Source organism: Hemiscyllium ocellatum, chromosome 7 (assembly GCF_020745735.1).
Source record: "Hemiscyllium ocellatum isolate sHemOce1 chromosome 7, sHemOce1.pat.X.cur, whole genome shotgun sequence".
Taxonomy (NCBI): Eukaryota; Metazoa; Chordata; class Chondrichthyes; order Orectolobiformes; family Hemiscylliidae; genus Hemiscyllium; species Hemiscyllium ocellatum.
This window is the reverse complement of record NC_083407.1, coordinates 23,271,338-23,297,517: the sequence shown is the minus strand read 5'-3', so window position 1 is coordinate 23,297,517 and position 26,180 is coordinate 23,271,338. Positions and strand designations below refer to the sequence as shown.

The 26,180-nt window shown below is 38.9% G+C and overlaps 1 protein-coding gene across 1 annotated transcript in view; it reads left to right on the top strand.

Annotated features, from left to right (window-relative positions):
* Window positions 1–18,371, top strand: part of clasp1a (cytoplasmic linker associated protein 1a) — a 328,274-nt gene extending 309,903 nt beyond the window's left edge. Inside the window, exons 35-38 of the mRNA XM_060827050.1 lie at window positions 851–979; window positions 5,603–5,809; window positions 11,412–11,528; window positions 12,357–18,371. Coding sequence (XP_060683033.1) covers window positions 851–979; window positions 5,603–5,809; window positions 11,412–11,528; window positions 12,357–12,443 — 540 coding nt within the window. The 3' untranslated portion in view covers window positions 12,444–18,371. The remainder of the gene's footprint in view (window positions 1–850; window positions 980–5,602; window positions 5,810–11,411; window positions 11,529–12,356) is intronic.
* Window positions 18,372–26,180: the final 7,809 nt, after the last annotated feature.

The following is a 26,180-nucleotide window of genomic DNA, read 5'->3' as shown; positions in this document are numbered from 1 at the left end:
GTCATCTTCTGATGAATATTGGAGCTGGCGGGATGGAGGATGACAAGGGCAACTCTATTGTGGTTTTGAGGAGAGTAAGAGGTGAAAACCGAAGAAAGGACATGATAAAGGGGCCTGTTAATTGAATTTAGTGTTGGGTGAAATCCTGTTCAAAGGAAAATGAAAACCTACAGAAGCAGAGTATGAACATTTGAAATACGTTGACATTCTCAAGGTGAACAGCTCTGCATTCAATCAAAAAAATTACATTACAGTGCAATCCTGTTAATTGCAAGTCATTGAAAGAAAACCAAAGTGTAGCAAAAAGGGCAGGAAAGGTGTTGTTGACCTTTGATACTTTTTATAAACTCTAACATGATTGTTAATTTGTTAATATGTCTATGTGAGCAGTTGCACTCTGGCACTAATGGAAACTAAATGTCAGGGTGTCACATAAAATAATTAATTGGACTTTATCATGTTCTAAGTTCTTTACTGGGACAGCATGCCAATTGTTCATGGCGTAGTAAGCTGTCAGTATATTTTGTAACTTGACTAAATGACACTAGTAACCTGTACGAGGAAAATTGAACTTAGGAATACTCCCAGATTTACAACTGGTAAACAGCTAACAAATTCACAATTGCTCAATAAGAGAAAATTTCCTAGCTTTAAGTATTACTTTCAAATCACCACAAGTGCAACTTCAGAAGGCTATACTTTAACTTTCTCACCATGACATTTTTTTTCATGCTGATTTTGATGAAATAGTCTGTGATGTGAACTGAAACTCTGGAAAGGATTTGTTTAGATGCAGTAAGAGTACAATTTATAAGTGTATTTACAAAATATGTTTTAATCCTGTCTTAAGCATTCCATTAGAGCATTAGCCTTAAGAGTTCTACGGGAAATTCTACGTAATCAACCAGCAAGGTTTAAAAACTACGCAGAACTAACAATTATGAAAACACTAGAAGCACATAAAGATTCACATAAAGAGGTGAGTTGAGGTTTTCATATTTTTATAACTGAATCTTTTTATATACAGTATGAAAAGGCACTTACCAATTTTTTTCAATAAATTTATTTTTGATATTAAATATTTTTCTGTGAAGTGTACCTCGGTATCTGTCAGGTGTCTTTTTGGAGAAAATGGTGACTATTTGCATTGAATAAGAGATACAGAAAATGCAATTTCCGTCTTACAAATGTTCAGGCAAAAAGTACTGAAGGAAATGTCATAGTCTGAATAAAGGCTAAGAACATCCCTGCTTCTCGCCTTCTATATATTGTTTTCACAATTTACTACGGCAACTCTTCAATGTCTCATTGATAGCATTTCCTGAAACTACACCCTCCACTGCTGAGAAAGACAGAGGTAGTAAGTGCATTGGTCATCATTATCTTCAGGATGTATGTCATACAACTTGAGAATATGTTACTGTTTCTTCGTTGACGCTAAGTCAAGATCATGGAATTTCTCCATAGTAGTACGATGGCCTTCACATCAGTAGATAGCGATTTACATTTTATTTAATATATTGTGTAGTTATGGGTCCTATATTTACAAAGACATTTAAATTGTAGAGAACATAGAACAGAGAATTGACAGGATTGGTGAACTGTAGGTATCAGGAGAAATTTAAGCTACTGAGTCGACTTTAGAGTGAATTTTTTTTCTTAAAATTATCCCTTAGTTTGTTCTTGCTTCTCCAATTATAATTCAGCCCCAAAATGTCTTAGGTTGTTTAGTGAAGCCAACATTTGTTACACAGACAAGAAAAATAAAACAGAAATAATGGATTAGGAGAAGTGTTTTATTGTTATGATTACTGTGACAGGGGCTAATATTTTTTAATTTCTGCTAGGTCATACTTTAGCCAGGCTAATTAATTTGTTAGTAACATCGAAACATGGGAACAGGAAATGGTCACACCAATCTGAAGTATAAAATTATATTCCTTGATTCACCTAAAAGGGTGAAATGCGATGCTTAAATACATTTTAAACTTAATTTCAGTGTTGCAAAATGGTTGATAAAAAAGAGATATAGATCACATAGAAAGTTTTGTTGTGGACCTTGTACATATTACTTTACATTATTGACTTCAATTTTATTCAAATGTTTTATGTTCATGTAAACTCAGTCCATATGCAAAATCATCCTGACTCTTGTCAGTTTTGTTGCCTTACTTGTCCCATTATATCAATCACGGTAAGGTAATCTCTGATCATGTTGTATCATTTTCCTCCCACACTCCTACTCCTGAACTTGCTTTATGCTCTTAAGAAATCAGAGCAGGAGTAGACCATTCTGTACCTCAAGCCTGCTCTGCCATTTAACAGGTTCATGACTGATCTGACATTTCTCGTATCCGTTTTCCTCCATAACCTTTGATTTCATGACTGCTCAAGAATTTTTTCTGTCTCAGCCTTCAGTACACACAAACACTCTGCCTCCACTGCTCTCTGGGACAAGAATTTCCAGAGATTCTTGACCCTCTGAGAGAATAAATTCCTCATCTCAATCTCAAATTGACACCCTTTTATTCTGACGCTGTGCCCTCTGGTTCTAGATTCTCCCATGAGGGGGCACTTCTCTCAACATTTACCCTGTCAGGCCCATTAAGAATCCTATTTGTTTGAATGTTTCTTCTGTATGTGACTGCAATTTTAAAAATGTCTTCATTTTGGGTGACTGGAGCATTGGAGAAAAATTAAAGACATCAGTTGTGCAGGGAGGTACAATTCCCCAAATGTTTACAAGTCGGGGCCATGTGGGTTCAAGAGTCGCTCTGTCCACTGGTTCTCAAAGTGGATCCCTACTTGGCACACCGCTGCAGCAATCTACGAAGGAGCCTGTAATTTGTTCCATTAAGCTAATCACACCTAAGGTTCCTGGATGCCCCACTTGAAAAGCAAACCTAGTTTTCAGTCACCACAATTTTTCAGAGGGCCAGATTTGAGACATTGTACCTGTATTGCATCCACAGTGACTATGTAACTTGCATTTAGTTTGGACTTCAAACCTTTGTGTTTTTTTCAAAGTATGAGGCCATGATTAGATCAATTACTGGAGCATACTGGTTTTAGATTATTTTCATTTTTTGTGCGAAGGTGAACCTGCTAAACCAGATGGTGGGTCAACCAAAACTCTTACTTTTTCTCCCAACCCTTGTGTATCTGTTGTCTTTTCAAGCATAAGGTATATTGAGATGAATGATTATATAGAAGTTCAAATTAAAGCTTACAGTATTCTGAGCTTATAGTTTACTTTTTGCCAGTAACATAAAGGTGAAAATACAGCACTTTATTGACTTCAGTGAACATGTTTTCATTTTGTAGTCACATTTATTAGCATTGTTGCATGACAGATGCAGTGTTGTTGTCTGAAGGTCATGAGCAAACTGCTGGGTTTTTTTGTTTGTCTAAGTAACTTTTTATTTTCTGAAAAGCACTTCAACTTGCAGTTTCTTTCAATTAAATGATCTGTGTTAATGCCCTTTTATAGTGCATACATATTTATCTGTTTAATGTTTGAACATATTTCTGCATGATAATTTGTTTCAGGTTTGAGCTGGTATAGATTTGGTTGGTCATAGCTGTCTGCCATTCATATGACATTGTTAGATGGCCAAAATCTTCCCTAAGCTGCTGTGTGCAGAATTAGTGGCACATTGTTGTGATTATTTGGCTTTTATTCAAAGAATTTCCTAACAAATTTTCAAATAAGTGTTATACAGTGGTCTAGAACTTACTAGAGAATTATTATTGATTATTCTGTGATTATAATCAGACATGAAACATGGACTTCAAAGTTTATAATGGCCCCTCTTCTCCTAAAGTCTCACCTTAACTTGCCAGTGGATGGAGGAAATTTACTACAACAATGGTTTAGTTTTCATAGAAACTCACTTAAAGTGAATAGATTGCCATTGTATCATGAGTGGCAAATTACTGATTCAATATTTCTACTTCTGCAAGGAGCCCAGGAGATGTGGGCTTCACTGTCGAGCCCAACATTTTTTGCCTATTCCTAGTTCCCCTTGAATAGGTGGTGGTGAGTTGCTGCCTTGAACCACTGCAGATCATTTTGAGACCCAGTGTGTGTTAAGTATGAAGATCCAGGATTTTAGATTAGATTAGATTACTTACAGTGTGGAAACAGGCCCTTCGGCCCAACAAGTCCACGCCGACCCACCGAAGCGCAACCCACCCATACCCCTACATTTACCCCTTACCTAACACTATGGGCAATTTAGCATGGCCAATTCATCTTTGGACTGTGGGAGGAAACCGGAGCACCCGGAGGAAACCCACGCAGACACGGGGAGAACGTGCAAACTCCACACGTTCGGGAATCGGGAATTGAACCCGGGTCTCAGGCGCTGTGAGACAGCAGTGCTAACCACCGTGCCACCCACGTTTTAGGTTTTTTAGAATTGAAATTCTACCATCTGCCTTAGAGCTATTGCTTCATAACATTTCCTGGGTCTTGGGATTAATAGTTTGGTGAAGATGACAGGAGAGTGGGGAACAGTTAATATAGTGTACAGTGTTTTTACCTTTATTAATAGGGGTATAGAGTAAAAGAGCAGGGAGATGATGTTGAATTTGTATGAGACACCTGTTAGACTTCAACTGGAGTATTGTGCACAGTTATATGCACCAAATTATAGGAAAGATATGAACACTTTAGAGACTGTGCAGATGTAGTTTACAAGAATAGGTCCAGGCATGAAAAGTTTCAGTTATGAAGATAGATTGAACAGGTTAGGTCTGTTGCTCTTGGAGAAAAGAAGGCTGAGAAGAGATTTGATGGAGGCTTTCAAAATCATGAACAGACTGAATAGGGTAGATCGGGAGAAGCTGTTCCAACTTATGAAAAGAGAAGAACAAGCGAGCATAGATTTAAAATGAGATGAAGCAAGGATGATGTGAGAAAGGGTGTGTAGTTAGGGTATGGAGAATATACTGCCTGAAAATGTGGAGGCAGTTTCAAATGAGGCATTAAAGAGAACCTTAGATTGTTATTTAGATAGAAATGCTCTGCAACAAATTGGGGAGAAGATACTAGATTGGCATTTGGTAATAGAACCAGTGCATGCATGATGGATTGAATGGCCTCCTTTTCGCTCCATAACAATTCTCTGACTCTGAGACACTATCACAACACCATCCCTTTACCTTAGAGTAACACACAGATGGAAGATGACTGTGGAAAAACTATAGTTATGCAGGAAGTGTGGCCAAGTATTAAACAGATCAATCCATACCTCTGTCCAGATCACCATGGGTGTATGTGCACCATGTGGAGTGCAGCAGTTTAAGAAAGCAACTCACCATCACCACCTCGAGGGCAGTGGATAAAAAGTACTAAACTGGCAGAGTTACTGATGGCTTATGAATGAATAAATAACATGGCCTTGGTTAGTCTGGGCACTGAACTGGAGCTGCATAATCATAAGAAGCACTCTGACAAATGCCTTTCACCTCAGTTTAGGAATTAGCATCCCCAAATAGTACTGGGCAGTAAAATGCTGCATAAAATTGTATGTATGTTTTTATTTTGCAAATTTCCCTTCAATTTACATCAGTAAACTTATCTATTTCCATGTTGAAGGTGGTAAGAGCTGCTGAAGAAGCTGCTTCCACATTGGCGAGCTCCATTCATCCTGAACAATGTATTAAAGTGCTCTGCCCCATCATCCAGACTGCTGACTACCCCATCAATCTAGCCGCCATTAAGATGCAAACAAAAGTGACAGAGCGGATCTCCAAGGAGTCTCTGCATCAGCTTCTTCCTGATATCATCCCAGGATTGCTTCAGGTACTTGCAGCTCAAATACTTATGTAAAATAGTATACCTTGGTAATTAATTCACTGTTCAGTGAACTAACTGATAACATCGCCAAAAATAAATGAAGCTGATCTCTTTGGGCATTTGTTTCACAAATAGACCTTACGCCTGAAGGAAGCAAAATCGAAAGCAGAATGGCAACAGCAAAGGATAGGATTAGAAATTAACCTGAATTATAACAGAAGGTTGTCTCAATTAGATCTTTGGACAGCTATCTTCGGGGCAGGAGTAGGTCAACTAATAAACCAAAGCTGAAGGATATTTTCGAGGTTCACAATAAAACTGAAATGTTCAATAAGAGATTACTAACTCTCATCAAATAAGACAGAATCCATGACATTTTCTGTTTTTGGTATCATATTATTAAGTGACCAAGTTTTTCTTTAAAAAGTTTATTATATTTGTACTGTTATAAATTCACCATGGGTTATAAGTGATCTGCATAAGTTCAAAGTATTGATTATGAAGTGACCTGAGTGAATAATGTATGATCCCCAAACCTGAATGCAATCCCATGGGTCTTACCTTGTGTTAATTTTCTGTCAACTATTGGTGTCTTTCTGAATGTCCTTGTTGTTTTCATTCTAGGGGTGTTTCTTTCTTCCTGGGCACATCCTCTAACTTGGTGTCATTTTTATTGTTTTACCCACAAACCTAGAGGAGCTTGAACCATTCATGAGGCACATATCAGATACAAGAAACATGATGAAATTGATACTTTTAAAAGATCAAATATGCAGGAATTGTAGCCCAGACTGCATCAAACTTTTAGGAAAGCTAATACTTTGTGTTGTAGATTCAAAATGTTTTTGTTCTAGTTTCTTTTGTTGGTAACATTGTTGTCCTGGATTCAAGACCCCCTTGAAGATTGAGCACAAAAGTCAGAGCTGTGTAGAAAGGTACTGAGGGAATGCTACGCTCTCAGGCATGCTATTTTTTAGAAGAAACATTAAGTAGAGATCTTAGACTACCACCACAGGTGAACTTAAAAGATCGCATGTTATTTCAAAGTATAGCAGGGGGTGCTTGTAATTTATCTTTAAGGTTGTGAGCTGAGACTGATAACAGCATTAGCTCAACTGGGAGTTCTGCTCTGAGAGCTTCAGTAAGTTATTCACTTTGCTTTTTAAAAGAAATATTTTTTTCTTGTTTCCTTTTGCCAAGAGATGTAACATGTTTGAAGCATCTTGTTATTGATACTTTAATGGTCTTTCCAGGTTACACCTTTTATATGGTTGTCAAATCATCAGTTTTTCTTCCAAAAGCTGGACTTTTTAAAGATTCTGTCTTCCATTCTTGCCATTATTGTTAAAAACCTTGTTGGTTATGAACATTATTCACGTTGGGTGAATGGATGTGAGTATAAAGGGCTATAGTAATATGGTTGGGGGACATGAGTTTTCAAAGAAGGTTTAAGAAGTCATGGATTGTGTTGACTGATGGTCCGAAGCTGCAGCATCTTCTAGATTATCTGAAACAACTAGGCTGAAATCCAAGATAGCTGGGGTATACTTTCTAACTAGCCCAACTCAGCACTTGCCTGCCTACTTGATGGTTTGCTTATAAGGTCAGTATGTCTGACTCATCCCTGTATACGCATTCCACGTCAACCCTCACTGAGCAAAAAAGAGTATATTTTGGCAACTTTTCTTCAAGGCTGGAGTCATACCTAGTATAATGGACAATAGTATTGCATGACAATCAATTCAGTCAAGGACATCTTTCGGAATGGCAGGCAGTGACCAATGGGGTACCACAAGGTTCAGTGCTGGGACCGCAGCTGTTTACAGTAAACATTAATGATATAGATGAAGGTATTAAAAATAATATTAGCAAATTTGCTGATGACACAAAGCTGTGTGGCAGGGTGAAATGTGAGGAGAATGTTATGAGCATACAAAGTGACTTAGACGGGCTAGGTGAATGGATGGATGCATGGCAGATGCAGTTTAATGTGGATAAATGTGTTGTTTTCCACTTTGGTGGCAAGAACAGTAAGGCTGGTAAATATCTAAATGGAGTCAATTTAGGTAAAGGGGAAGTACAATGAGATCTAGGTGTTCTTGTGCATAGTCAATGAAAGCTAGCATCATGCAGGTACAGCAGGCAGTGAAGAAAGCTAATGGCATGCTGGTCTTCACAACAAGAGGAATTGAGTATAGGAGCAAAGACGTCCTTTTGCAGCTGTACAGGACCCTGGTGAGACTGCACTTGGGGTATTGTGTGCAGTTTTGGCCTCCAAATTTGAGGAAGGGCATTCTGGCTATTGAGGGAGTTCAGTGTGCATGAGGTCAATTCCCAGAATGGCGGGACTATGATATGTTGAAGATTGGAGCGACCGGGCTTGTATACACTTGAGCTTAGAAGGATGAGAGGGGATCTGATTGAGACGTATAAGATTAATAAAGGATTAGACACTCTGGAGGCAGGAAGCATGTTTCCGCTGATGGGTGAGTCCAGAATCAGAGGACACAGTTTAAAAATAAGGGGTAGGCCACTTGGAACAGAGTTGAGGAGAAACTTCTTCACCCAGAGAGTGGTGGATATATGGAATACTGTGCCCCAGAAGACAGTGGTGGCTAAGTCGCTGGAAAGTTTCAAGAAAGAGGTGGATAGAGCCCTTGAAAGATAGTGGAATCAAGGGTTATGGGGATATGGCAGGAACAGGATACTGTTTGTGGGTGATCAGCCATGATCATAATGAATGGTGATGCTGTCTTGAAGGGCCGAATGGCCTACTCCTGCACCTATTATCTTTGTGTATTGTCTATCTCTGTAGGAGTTTTTTACAGAAATATCCGCAGCACAACCTTGTGCACCAGCTTCAACAATGATCTCCCCTCTATCATAATGTCAGAGGTTGATATGTTTACTGACGTTAAAAACAATGTTCAGAACCATTCATGGTTCCTCAAATACTGAAGCAGTCCATGGCTAAATGCAGCAAGACCTGGACCATATCCAAATAAGAGCTAACAAATAACATTCATACCACATGATGCCAAGCAATGACCATCTCCCACAAGAGAGAATGTTAACCTTTGTCTTTGATACTTAGGCATAACCATCCCTGAACGCCTGACTATCAATGTCTTGGAAGGTACCTTTGACCAGAACTGAATTGAACTGGATACATAACTTTTGTAGCTGCAAGAGCAGGTCAGAGGCTATGAATCCTGCAACAAGTAACTTACTTCCTGTCTTCCTAAAGCCTGTAATGGAATACTCCCCACTTGCATGCAGCTCCAACAACATTTGAAGTTTGGCACCATCATGGCAAAGCAGCCTTATTGAATGGCACCACATCCACAAATATATACTCTCTCCACAATTGAAGCTCAGTGCGTACCATAGGTTGCACACCTTGATTCACATGTTGGGAATTTGCATCATCTAGTTTGTCAGTAAAGGCAAGAGAATATTAAGAAGCGACATAAAAAAGGTAAGATGCATAAGATGTGGTTGCTGCTCAATGACTAGGTGCTGAAGTCACCATTTCAAGCTTAAGGAGAACATTGGAAAAAAATTTTTCAACCTAGAGAATCTGACGCCATTATTCTCAGCATTCTCCATGTTGCTCACCTCCCATCAGAAAGGGGTAAATTTTGCCCATGGAATTTAAAAACAAAGAAATTATTATATAAATGGGATTACTGATGACCTCAGCTGAATGTTATGAACGAAACTGGTCAGTTCACTTCAGGTGAATTATGAGCCCAGCTAATATCATTACCGGCAAGTCCGATCCCAGACTGAAATCTTGCTTGATGGATCACATTTTGATACTTTGTTTTATTTTAATGAAGTGCTCTTTCATTCCTTAAATAAAGAATGCTGCAGGTTTGGTTTTAACAATAAACCAGAAATTTATTATGTAAAAAGTTAAGATAAAATAGAATAGCCCAATTATTTACTTATGACATAAGCTGAAAGATTTTGAAACTGCAAAATATAATCATATTATTTTCTCATCAGTCCTTTCCTGTACTCTCACCAAGGGGAAATGCCCTTCTCTGTCACATAATAGGTTTAACAGATGCATTAATTTCCAGACCTGAAGATCTGCTAGGTTTTTTTCCTGAGCCTTCAACAGAATGTAGACTTTCTCAGCTTTGAATGATCCCTTTGGTATTTAAACAAACATTTTTTTATAAGGAGCAACAGTTTTACATATCGGCCCGAGCAAATATTTATGCAAAACTGCCAATCTTAAACCCAAAAGCATTTTTCAAGCTATGAATGTTTCCATTTATCAAGAGGAGAAAAAAACATCAGTGATCTGATAAACTGAAAGCCAATATTATGTTTGCTGGTTAAAGCTAACTCATACACTTGCTTAATTAATCTCTCTCTCCCCCTCCCCCCCCCCCCCCAACTCTTTTGCCCTTGCTCTTGCCCCCCCACCTCGCCCAACCTAGCTATCCCTCCTCACTCCTCACCACCCGTTATTATTGCCACCCCTCTCACCCCCTCACTCCACTCCTCGCTACACCCCACTCTCTTCCACCCTACTCTCCCCTCTACCCCGCTCTTCCACCCTAACCCCCCCCTCTTCCTCCACCGCCCCACCGCCATCTCTCTTCCTCCTCCACCCCTGTCTCTCTCCCCCTCTCTCTCTCTCTCTCTCTCTCTCTCTCTCTCTCCTGCCCCACCCTGTCTCTCTCCCTTCCCCCTTCACCCCATCTCTTTCCTTCCCCCCCCACCCCACATTTCTCTTCCTTCCCCCCCCCACTCCACCCTGTCCCTCTTCCTTCCCCTCCCCCCACCCTGCCTCTCTTCCCCCCCCACCCTATGTCTCTTTCTCCTCCATCCCTGTCTCTCTCTCTCTTCCCCCCACCCCGTCTCTTTCTCTTTCCCCCCCCAACCCGTATCTCTCTCTCCTTCCCCCAACTCATCTCTCTCTCTCCTCCCCCAACCCGTCTCTCTCTTTCCACCCCCACTGTATCTCTCTCTCCACCTATCTCCTCCCCCCATCCCCAACTACAGAAATCCTTGCAAGTTAATCCTTCAGACACAGAAAAGAAAACCCTCATATCACCCTCACTAGTTCAAATTATTACATATAGATTGCACACATTCCAAAGAATGCACAAAAGGTTAACTAGAATTTTACTGGGACATTAGTTATAATATGATTGTAGCAAGTTGGGGCTGTTTCTTGGAACAGGGAATATTGTGAGCCTGTTCCAGTTTACAAGACGATGAATGGTTTAGATGGAACGCAGCAAAACTGTTGTGTCAATAACCAGATGTTCGAAGATTATCTGAAATCATTGTCTGATGATTTTAAAAAAGGGCAATGAGAATTTTCAGAGTTGCCAAAAAGTTAAATACAATACTTGAAAAGTAGTTGGAAGCTGATTGCATAAGTAAATGATAAAGTTATTTGTGGTTGAGAGGCTTGGCAATATTGTAACTAAAAGCACAGAATGGGATGAAATATGACATCTCTATCATCTCTGCGAGCGTAGTGGACTGAATGACTATCTCCTGTGTCACATGCTTGTATTCTGTTGGAAGTATTTACACTTCTTTCAGTGCTTTTCACTTACTGTTTTATAATCTTTTATAGGGTTATGACAACACAGAAAGTAGTGTGCGTAAGGCAAGTGTGTTCTGTTTGGTGGCAATTTATTCTGTAATTGGAGAAGAGCTAAAACCTTACCTTGCACAGCTCACAGGAAGTAAGGTAGGTTTACTTGCATGAAGTCCTACATTTCAGTGTTGTATGTCTGTTATAGCCTTTGTTTAATTGTAAGTTTGGAACACTGCTTAGTATTAGAAATTGAACTGGTTGAAGTCTTTAGTTAAAAATGATCAAGAATAAAGTCATCGAAATGTGCTAAGCACTTACTAATAATGCACAGTTTGATTTCAAACCATTAGGATTTCAGCTAGAATAATAGTGTAAAACTGATCCAGTTGAAAACCTTGTATTAATTTGAGTAGAGGTACTATTTAGTGAGCAAATACATGAATTGGTCTTCCCTGAGACAATTTCCTGATTCCTGAATTGATTAATCAGCTGAGATAAGCAGACCATGACAGGAAGGGATAGAGAGATAAAACTATCATGACAACAGCCATTTATACCTAGCTAGGCCCCACCTAAAATGACGTTGTATGTGAGCATTAAGCTACGTCACTTTGCTTTATTCATTCTTGAGTTATGAGCGTCACTGGCAAAGGTGGTATTTATTGACCAAGGGTCCAAGAACTCAGTGGCTTCCTGGGCCATCTCAACAAATGTTTTGAGTCAACCCATTGTTGTGCATCTGGAGTTACATATTGGCTGGACTGGATAAGTGCATAATAACAATTAGATTATCAGCGAGGCAAGAACTTTAATGTGGGATGTGAGTTCATCTCTCAGAGCTTTAGTCCAACCCTCTAGATTAATTGTTTGGTACCATTGTCATGACACTATTTTCACCGTTTAGTTTAATGGTTAAGACTTCAAGTAAGGATTTATGAATTGTTTTTTACTGAATCTAATTGATATCTGACTCTCTTGCAGATGAAATTATTGAACTTATACATAAAAAGGGCCCAGACAACAAACAGCAACAGTAGCTCATCGTCAGATGTGTCAAGTCATAGTTAACAGATGGCAGTCATGTTTCTTTAGACGGATGAAGCCGTGCCTCTTCAGAGACCTATCTGCTCAGATTTTGAAATCCATGTGCCCTTGGAGTGAACAATTGCTGCACATCAGTGTTTGTTCTTAAGTAATATATGCAGTTGCTTAGCTTTAATCTTACAGCTGTTACTTGATCATAATGTGATGCCTGTTTAATATGTGACCAGAATAAAAGAAGGCCTATAGTGAGTCTTTGACAGTCCAGTGGTGACATCAAGTGAAGCAGCGAGTGAAGGTTAAGTTATTGTCATCCTTAAACCTGAAGTATGTGACGTACATACATGAGTATTATTCCACTTGATGTAATTTTAAGTATTATACATAAAATATCTGCTGTTAAATTACACCAGAAGTGACATTTCCACACTTTTTCTTAGCAGCTACTGGTGTAGACATGTCAAGTTCTTGCTCAGCCAAGTGATATCTCACTGGATTGAACTATTATTACTGCAGAAGATTGAAGCAACTTTTTACTACTGCTGCCAGTATTTCACACTTCAGGTTTTAAATTGCAACCATCTCACAATTGAAGATTTGCATGGAAGCACAAAAAAAGGCATGATTGTCCTTTTGTGGGAACTGTAAGACTGCAATTTGGTGAAGACTAGCTACTGTATTATGGAACTTCTTTTCAAAACTATTGTACTTTCTTCTTCTTTCTCACTATTGGTTCCACTTCTCTTTCCTTCCCCATCCCTGGATAATTGCTTCATATTATTTGGAAATGCAGGGGGAAGCTTGTTGTATATCCATGCCTTTGAAATGGGTGCTCCTATCCTTGCCTTAGCAAGAACCAAGAAAAATCATCAAATTAATGCACCTGAGATTATATCAGCCTGAAAATGAAATCCAAATTTGTAGTTCTCTGTTTGAGAGTCCTATTCATCAGAGTTTTGGAAACACCCATTCATCTTGTAATAGTAGGTTTTATGTGATGGAACGTAAAAACCACTGAATTTCTACATATAATTTAAGTCTAATATGTAATTTAGTAGGTCTGTGTTCCCATTCCTCTGAAATGAGTTGGAGTGAAATTGGGAAGAAAAGCTGAAATGATCATGCAAAGTTTGTCGTTGTAGTTCAGTTTCCATTCCAAGTTTGACTGCCTGAAATATGATTTGTCACATCATGATTTTATATTCTGCTGTGGTGGAAACAAATCCATAGGTTTGGTATAAATCACCAGTTAACAATTATTCGTGTAATGAATATGCAAACTGTTCAATAGTAATACTTACCTCCTTAAAAACTTGAATGCCAACAGCATTCCCTATCTGCTTCCTTCTAGTCACCATTTTGGTTATGATTGTTCCATCTGCATAAACGTTTGTATGTTCTGATGCTGTTTTTTTTTAATCCAGTCCTGTATTTTGTGGATTTTGCCACAGGAGGTTTCTTCTTCAGTTTTATCACACTTTGGCATCTCCCAGAATGGTTTATGCCAGTTGTGAATCAATTGTGGGAAGCTATTCTTCTCCTCTATTCAGTCATGAATTGTACTTTAATTTTCCTTTCATTCAGTAGCTTCTGAATTCTAGCATTTGAAGAAAGAATGCCAATCAAAAGATTTTCATCGTTCAAGCTGAAATGTCAGAAGCAAAATCCTTCTTAAAAGCATAACTTTGTCTCTGTTGTACAACTTAAGTATTGCTTGAAAAAAGAGCCATGTTGCCAAAGCTGCTTGTCTTGCACTCATGCCAAATTATCCTGTACTGTTGAATGCAAGGTGAAAAGCTTTGCCAGTATGTTTCTTTTTTTAAGCAATATTAAAGTTCTAATGTGACCAAGCGACTGAAAGAGAACTCCTCAAGTTGAGTCATCTAACAACAACAAAAGCTATTGAGGGTTTGGAACAACCAAGCATAGTCTTTTGTGGCAGTGTTTATTTCTTGTTTGCTTTCTAGGTTGACATTAGGTAAATATTTTTCTCTTTAAATTAAACTTGGAGCAAAGAAATGCCCACATGGGGGCAGTGACTTAATGGTAATGTATTGGAGGTATGGGTCCAAATTCTACCTTAGCAACTTAATTCTTCCATAGGAAGAGCTAGTGGCTGGCAGAGCCAATATTTGTTGTCCACCTCTAATTGCCCTTGAGCTGAATAATTGGTACACTGTTTCAGAGATGAGCTAAGAATGAACCACATTATTGTGGACCAGGTGTCACATGTAGGCCAGACTGGCTCAAGATGGCACATTTGCTTCCCGAACGATATTAGTGAGCCATTTGGGATTTTACAATAATAGTTGTCATTATTCAGATAGCTTTGTATTCTAGATTTTAGATTCCATCAGCTGCTATTGGGTAATTTGAATCAGTGAGCCCCAGGAGAATATCCTGCACCTCTGAATTGTGCGTTGTGATATTACTATGATTTTGCCATCTGAAATATAAAGCTAGCCTCAGTAATAATGACCATCAGACAATCATTGGTTGTCATAAAAACCTACCTTATTCACGAATGTCAATTAGGAAAAGAAATTTGCCATCCTTGCCTTGTTTGCCTAATAATTGACTCCAGACTTGCAGCAATGTATTTGACCGTTAATTGCCCTCTGAAATGACATAGCAAGTCACTCAGTTCAAGGGCACTTAGGGATGGGTAACAAATGCTGGTCTTACCAGCGACACTCACTTCCCATGAAAAATGATGCTGTGGCCACCTCACCAGATTGTATGCTGGTTTCATTTTATTTTTAACTTGTAAAAAGGGTATAGAAGATTTATTCGAAGAAATGAAGTCCAAGGCATTCCTGGTCCCAAGTAATACTTAACCCATTGGTTAGTTGGCTGTGTTAAATTCCTACCAGTTAGGATTGGCCAACATCCTATAGAATACATGGGAAAATAATCAGACAATCATACGAGTAACTAACCAAAACACTTGTGACTTGAACTTGCCTTCAAGAAAATAATGCAATTAGTAGAGCTTTACTCAAATCTAGATCTCTGCATGTGATCTTTCTATCTCCATAAATTGTAGAATTGCTTTTTTAATTCAAATAATTGTTATCGCCCTCACATTGTAACATTGTTACTCTCCTCCATTCCCTGAGTCCCAACTCTCCAACATGTCTGACATTTTGTTATGGATACCTCCTCATGACTTTTGGGTATAAATGTGACACTTAAATTAATTGTATTTTTTTAAACATTTTCATGTTATTTTTGAGTTTTAAATATTCTGTTGATGTTTGTTTTAGTTGAAATTTTGGCTCCCTCCAATCTCAAATAAATGCTTAAAACTTTTACAGTCTGATCATTTTTTTTGCTCCCCACTCGTAAGTGGAGCCCATGTGATTGCCCCCACCCCCTTCGAAAAATAAACATTTTGCTGAATGCTTATTCTAGGAGAAGAAAAACTAAAGTTGGCCACCTGGGGGAGCTGTTTGTAGGCTACAAGAAATGTTAACCAGTTTGTCCAGTATGTTGTCCTTAGTTACCTTGACATGTTTTACTCTGAAGTAGAAGATAATTTTGATTTTTAAAAAGATCTTGACCCAACTTACAGGTGGGTGACCCAGGTACTATCACTTGCCTTTCATATATTTTATGCGGCATAAATGTTAGCAGCATTCGCTAAGGAAAAAGCAAAAGCAGAAACTCAATGTTGTAAACTAAGTATTATAAATAATTAATAAATTTAGGTTTGACTAAAGTTATCTGGCCCCAAATTGACTAGTTTATCCTTTCATGATCAACATTGGAAAACTATTGGATATTTTTATGTGAAGTGTTCATCATGATCCTTTTTAATTGTTTAATTGTTTATTGTATTTTATGTTTGTGTACCATTTATAAGAATTAAATAATCCAAACATTTTTAGTTATTTCTCTTGAAGTTAAAGACACACATGTACTGTAAGACCCAACCAATTGTTTCATCTTTTCATTTTACTTTTATAAAAGTTTGAAATGTGAATGAGTTTTTTTGAACTCTCAGTGAGCTTAGCACAGTGGCTGACATCGTCTCGGATTCAAAAGTGATCAGTGCACTAAATACATAGCTGGTGAAAATATTTTCCATGATTGTTCTCAACTTTGTGACTTTTATGCCTTCAAATTGTGGAGTTTTGTATTCTATTCTTTACAATGCAATTAATTTTTCAAGACTACTTTAATTATATGGCTGGTGTACAAAATTAAGAATACCCTCTTGCGCACTAGTAATATAACAAAGCTTTGTATTAAATGCACACTCCTCCTGGATTTAGGTGATATTTGTTAAATTCATGCCTGCACTGTTGGGACCAAAAACCCCAATTGGAGGAGAAATTCTGGAGCAGTTGTGCTCCTGCATCTTTTTATTTTTAAGATTAGTATGTTTAATGAATCATGTTTCAAAATGTGGCTTTTAAGAAGGCATGAATTGTCTAATGCTGTGGTGACTGACTGTCCAGGACATGGCAGTGCTCAACATTGGCAGATTTTGATTTGAAAATAAATACCCTTCATAGCAAATGGATTTTTCAGCTGTACCTCAAAATCACAACGATATTCAGTATCCATGTTGTTGAATATGGTTTAGGCATGTTAGCTTTCAAAAATACGTAATATCTCGATTTTAAGGTATATACATTATTGCAATGTTGATAATGCCATTTTAAACTGTATATACAGTGATTAAAGGATAATTAAGCAATCTGAAGCTGACTCTATACTTCAAGTATGTTTAGTTGTTGCATGCTATGCTCTTCCCCTTCTCTTTCTCATGTTTCCTCATACCCCTGTCTCCTCAACACCACCCCTCACCCCTGTCAAAGTTTCCCTGCTACAAATCCTCTGAATTCATTCAGCTAGAAATAACATGTGACAACAATGGGCCTTCTTTTATTCCTTGCAACTTTTGTGCTATAGGCAGGTAAATGATTGGATGTGTGATTTCTTTTGTTTCTGTGAAGAGGAAAGGTTTGCTGCTGTTGTAATTTTCTTGAACTATTGGATGTATAGGAAAGGACCTCACCTAGTTTTCAAAATGGGTGCTTTCCAGAAATATCTAATACAATCTACTCTGCCATGTTTGAGTAATGAACGAAAAGTTCTCTATTGTTTTGCTAGAACTGACTGAAATTTCACACCTCGAAGGTCAGCCTGCATGTTGCAGCAGTGTCGCCTTTGCCATTCATCCATCGGCTGCACGAATGGTCTAGGCATGGACGACCGAAATTATACAATCCTGGTGTTTTTACTTGTTTAGTCCTATGGTGGTGTTCTGTTTTGAGGCATGTGGCTTTTTTAAAGGTACACTATGTGTGCTCGCCTTGAACTTAAACTAACTGCAGAAACAAAACTGATGCCAAGAGTTTTTTTTGTCATCTGTTTTATGATAGCATACTAACTTAACAGCTTACAGGGACTGTGGATAAGTAATGTACATCACTGGCACAAGAATGCCCTTCCCTTGATATATAATCAAGCTTACTGTTTAATGAGGGATGGAAGCCAAGTTTTTTAGACTTTACCAGAACTTTGCTAAACTAGTTTAAAATGAAAACATTGGAGACACATCAATCATCAGAATGGTTCCTAGCAGAGTGTTCATTGTGCATGTACCTTTTTTCTTGCTTTTGTCATATAATATCCATATCGGTATTTATATTATTTGTTTCATCTGTGTGTATTCTGGCAACTGTACAGATAACTACATGGGTTTTGTTAACTTTCACCTGTTGATAGAATTTGCTAAAGAAAAGCAACAAAGTAAGACTTTTAAGTTTGCTGTAGAATAAAACCCTACATGAAGAGTTTGACAACTGTTAAGCCTTTTCATTTGTTCATGAAAAATGCACCTTGAAATCGATATTTCTTCTAGGCACTTGTACAGGGAATAAAGAATAAAGATTCAAAGGAGATTTTGAAGAATTCAGTTTCTTTGAGGAATACCTCAGTCTTGCTGTTAGTCACTTCGCTGCTGATCATTCGATAACTCTCGCTGGTTCCACTGATAGTTGATATGGTCAACGATTCTGTCTCCTCAAGTTTGAGTTTCCTCTCACCTCAAGTCTGTCTTTTCATTCTGGTCCTCAAAACAGTGATAATTGACACCTCAATCCTTGCATAATACTGTCCTACCTCTTAAATTTCATATTCTCTCAAGTCCTTGAAGGGGTGGATACCACAGAAATCTATGCCCATTTTTCTTGGAAACTCCTTCAATTAGGTTTCCATTGTTACCAGAGTAACAAAGTCAGTTTTTATCAATTTTACAATTCATATTATATCCTATCTGTTTGTGACAAAGATAATTTTAATCACCTTTTATCCTTTATTGACATATCTATAGTCATTGACAAGGTGGACTACACTACCCTCCAACACATCTCCACTATCAGTAGTTGGGTGGCACTGTGCAAGCTTTGTCCAATTCATCTGTCTAGTTTTAGCAAGAGAATCTCTTGTAATGCCTTACCTTCTTGTTTCCCCATAGTTAACCCCCTCCTCCCCACAGCCTCCTATTTCTCAGCTACATACTCCTCTCTAAGAGCATCATCCATAAAAATGGCATTGGGTTTTACAGGCCCAATGCCGGTGTAAAGCTTCATCTCTCTGTCTTTCTACTCAGTAGAAATTGTCAGACTGATCACACCAGGTCTAATGCTGGATGAGCAGAAATTTCCAGTTAGATATCCATGAAACCATTATTCTCATGACAAACTTGCTTCTGAAATACTGAATCCATCCTTTTGTTTACCAACTGCCTTCATGCTGATGGTTTGCAAGTTTGGGGTCATATGCCAACCACACATGAGCATCCAATAACACTTCTCCCGACCATCACTAAGACTGCCTATTTTCCTCTTGGTGGCTCTGTCTAACTCCATCCACATCTCACTCATCTGATGGTAATGCCCTCATCGTTGCCTTGGTAACTTTCAGATTTTTTTACTCCCTCCTCAGGCATGTTACCTGCCTTGGGGTCAACTGAAATTTTGCATTATCCAAACCATCAATCAGGCAGACCTGTTACATCTGAGATCACTCTGTTCCCAATTCACCTATATTGTCTCTCGGTTAAGCTTTGAATACTTTGAATTTAAAATTTTCATTCATTGTTATTTCTTTTTAAATATCTGTGGTCTCCCTCTCCCTTTCTTTTGCAACAACATCTAGCCTCAAAGCCCTCATTATAAAGGCAATTCTAATCTCTTGATATATTCAATCTTAATTCCTTCAGCTGCCAATGCTCTATACGTTAGTCACTCCACTGTTTCCTACCTCACTCTGCTCCTTTAGGTTTCTCCTGAGAAACTTACCTCTGATCAAACCTTTAGTCATTTTGTCCTTTTATTTTTCTCATGTAACTTTTTTGTTTTATAGCATTCCTGTGCAATGACTTGATAAATTTTATTTTTATTAAATGTATGATTGGAAACAGTAGTTCCTTCTCAAAAAGGCTTGTTTCAGTCAAGTACACTTTGGCTGCAAGTTTCTCTGTCAAATGAACATTACGAACGGAAGCCAGAAATTTGCATGCTTGCAAAAGTTCCCTTCAAAATATAACCAGGCATGTCACATTATCTTTAAGAAACTTGAATGGAACAGTTCTGTCATTTTGTGGAGAATGTTAATATTTTATTGTCATGATCACCAAGTAGTTTTACATATGGATTAAAATAGATTCTAAACCGTAGACTTGTCTTAACTTTCTCCCAGGATCCTTCTCTTGTAAATGAGCTTCTGTAATGAAGTTGTTATAAGGATTAAATTGTCAGTAATATATTGATATCAACATTACTATTTTACTCGTGATCAAAAATGAAATATATCTTTGTATAGAGGTAAGACTTTCTAGAGTTGTCTGCTGATCAAACCTCAGTGCTGTGGAAGGTGACATTCCATTTTGAACATCTATTATTCTCACCAAGTGCTTTCTGATCATTTAAGTTACTTTGAGAGCAAAGTTATTTTTATGCTGATATAATGTATCTCAGCAAACCTTCATGTACTACCTGACTCATTACTGAAGGGCTTTACCTCTATGTTCCAAACCATATTTTCTCTCTCAACTTGCAAGTTGAGGCAATCAAATTGGTGGAATTCTTTATTGGTAATTGTGTTGCTTTTCTATGGTTTTCCAAAGTGTACTGTGTAAATAGGCTGGACATGTCCATTCATTTTATTTTGTTTAAAAAGAAGCATTCCATTCAGCCTGATTGGAACCTAGTAATACTGGGTGGCATGGTGGCACAGTGGTTAGCACTGCTGCCTCACAATGCCAGAGACTCAGGCGACTGACTGTGTGGAGTGTGCACATTCTCTCCGTGTCTGCGTGGGTTTCCTCTGGGTGCTCCGGTTTCCTCCCACAGTCCAAAGATGTGCAGGTGAATTGGCCAAGCTAAATTGCCTGTAGTTTAGGTGAAGGGGTATGGGTGGACTGTGCTTCAGCAGGTTGGTGTGGGCTTTTTGGGCCGAAGGGCCTGTTTCCACACTGTAAGTAATCTAATCTAATCAAATACTTGACCACGGGCTGATGTTAATCTGATAAGTATGGAATCTCATATCTTGGTTATGATTTTATAGCAATCACTCTGTATCAGAATGAGTTAGACCATAAGACATAGGAGTGGAAGTAAGGCCATTCGGCCCATCGAGTCCACTCCGCCATTCAATCATGGCTGATGGGCATTTCAACTCCACTTACCAGCGTTCTCCCCGTAGCCCTTAATTCCTCGAGACAACAAGAATCTATCAATCTCGGCCTTGAAGACATTTAGTGTCCCGGCCTCCACTGCACTCTGTGGCAATGAATTCCACAGGCCCACCACTCTCTGACTGAAGAAATGTCTCTGCATTTCTGTTCTGAATTGACCCCCTCTAATTCTAAGGCTGTGTCCACGGGTCCTAGTCTCCTCGCCTAACGGAAACAATTTCCTAGCGTCCACCCTTTCCAAGCCATGTATTATCTTGTACGTCTCTATTAAGTCTCCCCTCATTCTTCTAAAGTCCAACGAATACAATCCTAGGATGCTCAGCCGTTCCTCATATGTTAGACCTGCCATTCCAGGGATCATCCGTGTGAATCTCCGCTGGACACGTTCCAGTGCCAGTATGTCCTTCCTGAGGTGTGGGGACCAAAACTGGACACAGTACTCCAAATGGGGCCTAACCAGAGCTTTATAGAGTCTCAGTAGCACATCTCTGCTTTTATATTCCAACCCTCTTGAGATAAGAGACAACATTGCATTTGCTTTCTTAATCACGGACTCAACCTGCATGTTTACCTTTAGAGAATTCTCGACTAGCACTCCCAGATCCCTTTGTACTTTGGCTTTACTAATTTTCTCACCATTTAGAAAGTAGTCTATGCTTTTATTCTTTTTGCCAAAGTGCAAGACCTCGCACTTACGTTAAATTCCATCAGAGTTGATATAATAAGTTGTTCCACATACAAGAATTTACACCTCTGGGCAGTAAGTTACATCAGTCATTAAATTAACAAAGTTTAGGAAGAGGACAAAGCCATTATTTAATAGTCAGCTCTTCTACATATTTTCCTTTGCTCGTCATTCTAAAAGGCTGTTTCAAGAAATTGGAGGGGGTGGGGGATGTGTGGTAAAATCCACGTATATGGTAGGGAAAGGCTTCTATGTTTTGGCATTAGCAATAAAATACATCTTGAGTGAAATTGTGCTTCCTTGGAACCTTTAGGCAGTTGATATGAAGACTAAAGCTGAAAACAGACAAATGTTCAATTCACACACAAATCTTCACCTTTACAAGAAATTTTCTGCACATGCACAAATATAAAAATATAGTGGAAGTTGCTGCTTACAAGCAGTCTGTTTATTTTTTTTCAAAGGTCTCACAATCTAATCTCTAAATATCTTTACTGCTTTGGGGGAACCACAGAGCTGTCACCCCTGTTTCTCATAGCAAGCCAAATTATTCTTGCAGCAGAAACGGTCAGCTTTCTTCTGTAAATGATTTAGCTCCACTTGTACAAACTCTGCTGGAGTTACTTTCTGACCACAATGAATGATTAATTATTCATTTAAGAATTTGCTGCTTCTCAGTTTATTCCTTCTAATCTTAGTGTTCAGTCTGTAAATTGACGTGGAAACAACATGAGAGCAGGAGAATGTTATTTGTCCTTCAGCATGATCACTGCTCCTGGTCTATCTCAATACCCATACACCTACCCCTTTCTGTTGTTAGTTAGTGTCTAGAAATTTGTTTCTCAAACATATCCAGTACATTGGCATCCACAGCCTTCTGTGCTCGAGCTTTTCACAGGTTCACCACCCTCTGAATAAATTCCACTTTATCTCAGTCCTAAGTGGCTTGCCACAAATCCTGAGACTGTGGCCTCGTGTTCTGGATACCTCTGACAAAAGGAACATTATCCATGCATTATTCTGACTAGCCCTGACAGAATTTTGGACTTTTCAATGAGGATTGGTGCTGGGCCCTCTATTTTTTGTCATTTACATAAATAATTTGGATGCGACCAAAGGAGTACAGTTAGTAAGTTTGCAGATGACACCAAACTTGGAGGGGTAGTGGACAGCAAAGAAAGTTACCTCGGATTACAAAAGATTCTTGACCAGATGGGCCAATGGGCTGAGAAGTGGCAGATGGAGTTTAATTCAGATAAATGTGAGGTGCTGCATTTTGGGAAAGCAAATCTCAGCAGGACTTATACACTTAATGGTAAGGTCCTAGGGAGTGTTGCTGAACAAAGAGACCTTGGAGTGCAGGTTCATTGTTCCTTAACCATGGAGTCACAGGTAGATAGGATAGTGAAGAAGTTGTTTGCTATGCTTTCTTTTATTGAGTATAGGAGATGGGAGGTCATGTTGCAGCTGTACAGGACATTGGTTAGGCCACAGTTGGAATATTGCATGCAATTCTGGTCTTATTATCAGAAAGATGTTGTGAAACTTGAAAGGGTTCAGAAAAAATTTACAAGGATGTTGCCAGGATTGGATGATTTGAGCTATAGGGAGAAGCTGAACAGACTAGGGACGTTTTCCCTGGAGCTTCGGAGGCTGAAGGGTGACCTTATAGAGGTTTACAAAATTATGAGGGGCATGGATATGATAAATAGACAAAGTATTTTCCCTGGGGTCAGGGAGTCCAGAACGAGAGGGCATAGGTTTAGGGTGAGAGGGGAAAGATATAAAAGAAACCTAAAGGCCAACTTTTTCACTCAGAGGGTGGTACATGTATGGAATGAGCTACCAGAGAAAGTGGTGGAGGCTGGTACAATTGCAATATTTAAAAGGCATTTGAATGGGTATATGAATAGGAAGGGTTTGGAGGGATATGGGCTGGATACTGGCAGGTGGGACTAGATTTGGATTGGGATATCTGGTCGGCATGGATGGGTTGAATCGAAGGTTCTGTTTCCGTGCTGTACATCTCTATGACCTCATTTTTCTAAACAGCAGTCAGTACAGGTTTAGTCAAACCAATCTTTTCTCATATGGCAAGATTAGTTAGACCATTTAAATGTATTACTTTTGCATCTTATCTCATGAAAATGTTTACGTCCTAACTTTATGGCATCAATGTTCTCCTAATCCAGTGCTGTATTCTGTTCCATACCATCAACTATAACAATAGTATGCTTAACAATCACATGAGTGAATATAAGGAATTGAAGGAGTAGGCCATTCAGCCCCTCAAACCTGTACTGCCATTCAACAAAAAATAATTATGGCTGAGTTTCACCAGGCCTCACCTCTTTCATGCCAGCTCAGCACAGCTGTCAACAGGGGTTCCAGCCTCTTGCTTGTCTACATTGGGTTCCAGCATCTGCAGTTCTTTTTTTGTCTCCATTGAAATAATAGCCTGTCTTCTGATTCTTCCTGAAGTGAATAACTTCACACTTTCCTACATTAAACTCCCTCTGCCAAGTTTTCTCTCACTACTCATTCAACCTAGGCTTTTGCAGTATTGTGCCCAAATTTGAATTTGTCAGATTCCAATCCATAAAGTCAGTAACAGAATAAATATTTGAGATCGTGGGACCAAACCTTGTGGCACTCCACTAGTTACATCTTTCCACCTGGAAAAGACTCATTAATTCTAACTCTGTCTTTTGTCTCTTGGCTGAAAAAAGTGTCGCTGGAAAAGTGCAGCAGGTCAGGCAGCATCCAAGGAGCAGGAGAATCGATGTTTCGGGCATAAGCCTTTCTTCAGGGCTCTTAACCAATCCTCAATCCATGCTTGTACATTAACCCCATTATCGTGAGCTCCTATCCCGTGCAATAATCTTTTGTATGGCCTTGTATCAAATGCCGTCAGCAAATCCAAGTACACTGCATTTACCAATTACCCTTAGCTCTGCTTGTTATATCATAGAATCCCTACACGGTAGAAGCAGGCAATTTAACCCATCAATGACTCAAAAGAGATTTCACCCAGACCCACCCCCACACTAATTCCTGTAACCCTGTATAATCCACCTAACCTACATATCTCTGGGCAATTAAGCATAACCAATTCATCTAACCTGCACATCTTTGGACTGTGGGAGAAAACCTACACAGACATGGGGAGAATGTACAAACTCCACACAGTTGCCCGACAGTGGAATCAAACTGGGGTCCCCGATGCTGTGAGGCAGCAATGCTAACCACTGAGCCACCACACCACCCTTCATTCATTTCCTTAAAGAATTCTATCAAATTTGTAAGTGTGACTTCTCTTTCACAGAACTATGTACACTGTTCCGTACCTCCTGTTAATTTTTCTTTAATGAACTTTCGCATTTCCCAATGACCTGTGTTAGGCTAAATGATGCATTTTTCCTGCTTTCTGCTTCTCTCTTGAATAGAGGCATCTCATTAGCAGTTTTCCAATCAGTTAGAGCCCTCCTGAAATCCAGTGAGACCTGGAATATTGTCTGCAATGTTTGTAGCTGTGTTCTTTTAAAACACTTGGGTCCAGGCCATCAGAGCATGATGACAAGTGAGGATGAAAGATGTAGATTACACTGCAGTTTTTGTGTATTCTTTGTTGAGTTGGCCTATGTGAGTTACCAGGTACGCACTAGATTAGCAGTAGCTCCTAATGGAAAAGAAAGGAATGAAAAGCAAGCTTCTCCACCTCAGCCTGTGCAACTCTAAACTAACTGTCAGATGTTTCTTCCCTCAACATGGATGTGAAGCATATCCTAGCTTGTATATCTTTCTTAGTTTACTCATATAATACTTATTCTTTTGCTCAAATGTAGTTAATAAAGAAAAATTAAAGTACTTAAAATCTATCGAAGCCGGTGATATGCAGAGGAACAGTTCAACCACGCAGTAAATAGTGTCCAACAGTTGGCAAATTAGACATTGATTTTTAGTTTCTGAAATGATTCCAATTATCTCAGTAAGCTAACAAAGAAGAGAGACTGCTACTAGAAAAAGTGAGAGACCAGTGGATCAGAATATATTTTTATATGCATTTATTCATGAGATGTAAATGTAGCTGCCTGGTCAACATTTATTGCCCTTATCAGGTGCATCCTCTGTAACATCTCGGTCATGATGCATTTGGACTGTCAGTATCTGAGGAGTCGTGAATGGTGCTGAACATTGTGTAATCAATGGCCATTCCCAGTTCTGATCATATGATGGAAGGTCATATGATGAAGCAGCTGAAAATGGTAGGGGCTAGGACACTACCATGATGAGCTTTCAAGGAACTACATAAAAGGTAATATCCCTACCTCTGAGCCAGGAGGCCCAACTTCATGTCCCGCCTGCT